The sequence below is a fragment of the Micropterus salmoides genome, unplaced genomic scaffold, assembly GCF_014851395.1.
Source record: "Micropterus salmoides isolate LMB-PRFRI ecotype aquatic unplaced genomic scaffold, ASM1485139v1 Ms_hic_scaffold_14, whole genome shotgun sequence".
Taxonomy (NCBI): domain Eukaryota; kingdom Metazoa; phylum Chordata; class Actinopteri; order Centrarchiformes; family Centrarchidae; genus Micropterus; species Micropterus salmoides.
The window spans coordinates 21,088,700-21,094,604 of record NW_024040485.1 but is presented as its reverse complement, the minus strand read 5'-3'; the positions used below and the strand labels follow the sequence as shown (position 1 = coordinate 21,094,604).

At 43.8% G+C, this 5,905-nt stretch overlaps 1 protein-coding gene across 1 annotated transcript; it reads right to left on the bottom strand.

Moving 5' to 3' along the window:
• Window positions 1-431: 431 nt before the first annotated feature.
• On the bottom strand, window positions 432-5,686 carry crsp7 (cofactor required for Sp1 transcriptional activation, subunit 7). The gene is made up of 3 exons (XM_038718295.1): window positions 5,334-5,686; window positions 4,200-4,274; window positions 432-4,100 (listed from the first exon to the last, which is right to left on the bottom strand). The coding sequence occupies exons 1-3, from the start codon at window positions 5,403-5,405 to the stop codon at window positions 2,385-2,387; spliced, it is 1,863 nt and encodes a 620-aa protein (XP_038574223.1). The 5' UTR covers window positions 5,406-5,686; the 3' UTR covers window positions 432-2,384.
• Window positions 5,687-5,905: the final 219 nt, after the last annotated feature.

Genomic DNA, 5,905 nt, shown 5'->3' with positions numbered 1-5,905 from the left:
CCCATATGTAATCTATGTTGAGGATAACAGAGCAAATAAAAATGTCACTTTTGTACACACAAGGATTTTTCATGGCTTCCGCTGAAGAAGCACAATCTCACGCTTAAATCTTTTATTTAAAAATAGAGGGTCATATATTCTTTGCTGGCCTAATAAAATTACAAGCCTGATCAATTAATTCCCAATGAACTGAAATTACTCATACAATCCCACCCTTGCATCACATTCTGATCCAAACAAAGGAGACAAATAGACAATGGGCACCCCCGCATGGCTGTACTGGGTAAGTACAACAAATTACAGCTTAATGCAAAGTCAAAACCAAAAGGTTAAAAGTGTACAGAGCTCAGACAGACTTTCAACTGCGCAAAATATTCAATATGGCAGTTTAAACACAATGGCACTGTAAAAGACCCACAAGTCAGTTAACCGAGTTGAAGATTTAGATCATTTTATTTTTCAAACAATCGAGAGATGTTAAACACTGAACAAATAAAGATGCCCCAGTCAAAACTCCAGAAAACAGATTCTTATCAACCAGTTGTAGCACTTTCCTTTATTGCCAGCTGTGTTGTTGTGCAGTTTCTCATTGTCTGCAGCTTCACCCTCGCTAGATCAGTGTGTACAAAAAGGGCAATGGTGCATATACCAGCGTCGTATTGATCGCGGGGTTTGGAATTCTTGCACATAAACCCAGCTCCGCAGACAGGCGCGTTTTTATGCGGGATCAAATCCGGGTTTACCATTTACCAAGGCACATTGGTAGGGATGAATGACTGAAAGAATGTATGGACAGAGAGGCTACACAGAAGCCCATCTCAATATAAGTTGCGGGGGGGTGGGTGGTAGTTACTAAGTATAAAGGGAAATCAAAATTTAGTATTACTTGTAACATGGAGAATGCCAACAACATCTGATCCACACAGCCTTCTCTCTCTTCCTTTTACATTTGCTGTACTTATAAATGGAAGCTACAGAAATGTTACCTCTAACAGCATCCTAAATGTACTCTTGAAAGTAGCTGCAAAAACATTTGAATGTGTCTGAATACACTACGGGCACATAATCAGTCACTATTCACACTTCAATTAAAGTCAGTGATGAAATGACCAAGTTAGCAACTTCTGTACAAGTGCACAAGAGGTCTCACTCCTGTACATTCAACTGAGGCTGTTTCACTCAGAAATGTGTGAAGAAAGTCCAGAAGGCCAACAATATCTCACGGAATGGAAACCAAGTCCCAGCATTTAAACATGTCCTTGTTTTTATCTCGAAAATGCAATTATTGATAAGCACCATGTGATTTGACATTCTCTAATATTTTAGGCTTGGGAGAGAATTAGTGTGTGGTGAGTTTTATTTTCCCACTTTATCTGACTTCATTTCAAATTAGTGCCACACAATTTTAATGAAACCATTTGGAAATCAAGTGATGTTTCAGAATACATGTCTTCTTGAGAGTTGAGATCACACGGACATACAGGAGCGACGTGATCAGACAGGAGAGAGCATAGGTGGGTGAAGGGTGGAGTATGGAATGTTAATGACCAAAAGCAGTAGCCAATCATAAAGAAAGACCATGCAAAAAACATCGGTATGCCCCTTTGACATAGAAGAGTAGGCTGACAACATTGTAATGCAAACAGAAAGAAAGAAAAATAGTTCTATACGTTTTTGAGCATCTGTCTGGATGAACGTCAGAAATGAAATGGTCAAAATAAATATATGTATACATGATAAGAAATTTATAATTTACTCTATATATCTCACATAAAGCTTCTTGTAACTGCCAAATATGCTCCAGCATTTCACACTCTGGACATGTTCAGCTCTACCTGTGCTAAATGCACTCTTAACACCTTTCTGGGCACCAATATGGCGGTCAAGACAGGACGGCTAAACCCCAGCCTTCCCTCAAATTTAACCCGAGATAGTAAATCCTCATTGGAAGGTAAAAAAAGAAAGAAAACAGTATCATCCCAGTGAGGCTGAAATAGAGGTACGATTCAGAACATGAAAAATTCACATCACAACACCATTTCCAGTTGTCTGGGATAATTCTGTCCTCTCTTTCTTGCCTTTATTGTTATTAGCAGCACTCTGCAACTAGGGCCTCATCATTCCTGTGGCTTTCATTTTGAAAAATAAATCAGAAACAGCCCTTGGTATTACAAACTCAACTAGATTTTTTTAATATTTAGTCTTTTTTTATATCAAAATCTCAACAGATTATCACAGAAAGAGGAAGAGGCGGGGGGACGGGGACGGGGGGGGGTTTAGCAGGCCTGGAATTTGCCGAACTCACAGTGGACAAACAAAATCACAACGTCTCTGCAGGGAGACAAAGAAAGGAGTGGAAAAGGACAGCAATCTTCCCAAACCCCTCAGTCTAGGCAGACATATGGCAGGATGTTCAATTTGCTTTCATCCCCATGAGGGTCCAATGATATGCACTCTGTCCAATCATACCAGGTGCCCTTGGTGTCAAAACAACCGTTCACCCCCGGCCAGTGCTGTGTGTGTATCCTGTCCAGGTCCTCGTCCGTCACCTCCCGGCTCACGCCCGATAAAGCCCCTACAGAGTTGTCTGACTGCAGAACATGTATCTTCCGTGACTCCTTGATCTCCTGTTCTTCCCTTTTCAGATACTCTGACATGAAAAAGTGTGCACTAGGGGCCTGGACCCCTGAAGAGGTGAGCACATTGCTCTGAAGGTTCAAGTACGACTGGATGATTTCATTTCTGGACAGCTCCTTCCAGTTTGTTTGAAGAAAAGGGTTGGGGCTAGGACCCGGGGCAGGTGCTGGGGCAGGCATAGGGACAGGGACAGGTTTCTGGGCTGGGGCAGCGGGCTGCTGTACAGTGCTTTCAGTTCTCTGCCTAGACTCAGCAGGGTCAGGGGTAGGGACTTCATCTGTTTGAGAAGGCTCTTTATGTACCAGAGGTTTGATCTGACCTGTGACAGGATCAAATGTTAATCTGCGTTCTTTTAACCGTACAGGCTTGGTCGTGTCCTCTATTTTCTGGCCATCTAGGTTGACAGAGTAGTCTCTTGACCTATACTTCCTCCTTTTATGCTCCGAGTTTGGGACTGTTGTCCCGTCTGTGTCATCAGACACAGACATGGCTCCCTCAGATGTCAGTCTGTGTAGTTCTGAGTTGTGCTGGGGATGAGAAGGTGACGGGGAGACTGATGGGGATTCCAGTGTTGCAGATATGTCTTGCGGTGCGCAATGAGAGTGGACTTCTGACGAACTGGCCCAGTGCATTGAAGACCTATGAGAAGAATGTGGCAGCTTGTCAGCATAGGATGCTTGGGCTGGGGAAGATACAGGCTGGGACAAAGACAAGGGAGAGTCCCTAGAGGAAGGACTTGGGATAGGTGTTCCTTTCGGTGCATATGCTGAAGAGCGCTTGGTCAGTGTGTCTTGCTTCACGCTCCTTGGACTCGTGGTGAGGGCACGTGGACTTTTGGCTTGATAATACCCCCCACCACCTCCCCCTTCATCCAATCTGGCCTGTTGCTGCATCACAGCAACCTTGATCATAGAGGAAGTGCTAGGTAGTTTGGCCACTCCAGGGGAGCTGGGACGAGGCTTGACAGCATTAACCGGTATTCTGCTAATTTTATCATTATCAAGGTGCTCTATCCGAGATCTGTCAGGAGACAGGACTACTTGCTGGTCAGGCAGGACATCAGGACTGCCTGCGATCCCATTGGTGGGTGGTGGTGAAACAGCGTTATCATATGAAGCCAGCTTGGAAATTTTTTCGGGTAAGTGCACTCCACTGTCTCTGTGCTCTGCTCGGCGCTTGCGGCTGCTTGATTTCTCAGCTTTTGGTGAGTATGTGTTGTGAACATCGTTTCTGATTTTGACTTCAGGGACACCCTTCCCTGACACAGAAATATCAGGAGAAGAGGCATCTGTCCTGCAGGGATGAGAACTGCCATTGGTAGACCCAGGAACACTCGTAACCACAACTGGCCCAGGTTCAATTAGCTTTTGCCAGTTCCTTAAGAGTTTCTTAGCACGCTTGGCAAGGTCTTCATCCTTGGTCTTCTTCCTTACATCATTGATCAATTTTCCTAGTCGGGTTTCCTACATAAATAATGTGGGTGAAAGTTAGAAACAAATTTCTACATGACAATACACAATTTCTACATGGCTTAAAAGTTCACATATAGTCAACTGTCTTACCTCAAGTGCTTCTTTGGTGATTGGATACTTTTCAAGACCGGAAATTACCTCCAATACAGCCACCATATTGCATATCTGCAGGGAGGAATCACAAACATTTTTCATTACTTGCTTAAAAGGAAATATTTAGTATTATCCTAAGTATTATCCTCCTCACCACTACTAGAAAATAACAGTGGGAGTCACTGTTACATGAGCACTTCGAAATCACAGTCCTGGTGAAATAGATGACAATGCAAATGACTGACTGACGAAATTAACCAATCCACCTAATGTGACGGCTAGGAACACTCCAGTATTTCGAAAAAAAATAAAAACAACTCATGCCTGCAACCTGTGGGGGAGTGTGGGTCAAGTTAGCTTAGAAGTTAGCTTTGGAATTATTAGCTTTTCTGTCTACTTCAGATCGACGTTGAAAAGTGGAGATTAAGTGTTAACTCCAAAAAACTCAACCAATGCAAACATTTTAACAAAAGTGTGAGTTTACAGCAAAAACTTGAGGCAAAAGTCATAAACTTTAATTTGAGCGAGTTTCTTTCTCGAGAAAGTCTAGTAGCGTTTTGAGTGTCGACAGACTTTTACCTGTTAGCTGATTTGGCTACCGCTAGCATTTAACTAACTTGGCAACGGGTCTGACTATTTCCTAAAACGTAGCTAATCAAGCTAAGAGTTAGCTAGCTACCTCCCACACTTCGGTAACAGCGTAAACGGTCTACAACGAAAGTATGGCCAATTAGTACAACGTACAGATAATGTCTCAGTTAAATACAAATTTTCTAGGGCACATGTATGCATTATATTCCCCCAAGCAGTCCAATACCATAACCCCGCTTTGGTGTTACGGCTAGGCTAGCAGCTAGCATGCTATATAAACCAGCCAACGCCAGACTAGTGTCTAACCAGGGCAGCGCTTCTGCTAAGTTAGCTTGCAAGCTGTCAAATCAAGAGCTCGGTGTCTCTCCATATTTCGCAGTCATTCGACACGTCAGTGCCAACTCAAATCGCAAATCGTGCATTTTTAAATACAATGAAACAGTTAAGTGACAGCTGTTGGCTGAAATGCTTTGCCGAGGTTGTCGGGAGTGCAGGTAAACAAGCTAAGGTTAGCTAACCTAGCCTGCTAGCTTCACTCACATTGCTCTGACTGTCGATGGCCTGCAGCAGCCGGTCCCTCATCTGCTGCGGGGTTGCTGAGACCGTTGTCATTGCCTGTTCTGTGCGATCCGGAGGATGGAGGGAGGAATCCTCCAAAATGAAAACCGGGTGACAATGATGACTCAAAAGCCGCTGCGGTACCACGTCGGGCGTCCGAACAGCATATTTTTCTGTCGCCCGTAAGGTAGACTGCTCAGTGTTTCTCACATGGAGCAGGAAATGTGTGTGCTGTGTTGACCATTGACTGCTGCCTGCTCGGCGCTCTAGCAACTCACTACCAGCTGGTGGATCTCTCAACGGCCTCCTGCTGCATGCTGGGATACGATGTGTACGCTTTGACGTTTGCACGTATCCAAGTAAACATCCCTGCCGTACACCTGCATCAGAGCCGGTGCAATCCCGGTTATACCCATGAATGCTTCTTTCTGAATGTGCACCTGATCTATTATAATATACAGTGAATCAGTGGCAGGTAACATAATTTTATTCAGCCTGTGAAATGAACCTTAAATTAAAACAAAATGATAATCTGAAGAAATGTGTTGGCAGCA

What these genes read in the sequence shown, in the direction of transcription:
- crsp7 (XM_038718295.1), bottom strand. Translation starts at nt 5,405, where the DNA reads ATGACAACGGTCTCAGCAACCCCGCAGCAGATGAGGGACCGGCTGCTG. An exon ending in CCATCGACAGTCAGAGCAAT is followed by an intron (nt 4,275 to 5,333) that starts GTGAGTGAAGCT and finishes TCCTCCCTGCAG; the next exon opens with ATATGCAATATGGTGGCTGT. An exon ending in TCACCAAAGAAGCACTTGAG is followed by an intron (nt 4,101 to 4,199) that starts GTAAGACAGTTG and finishes TTATTTATGTAG; the next exon opens with GAAACCCGACTAGGAAAATT.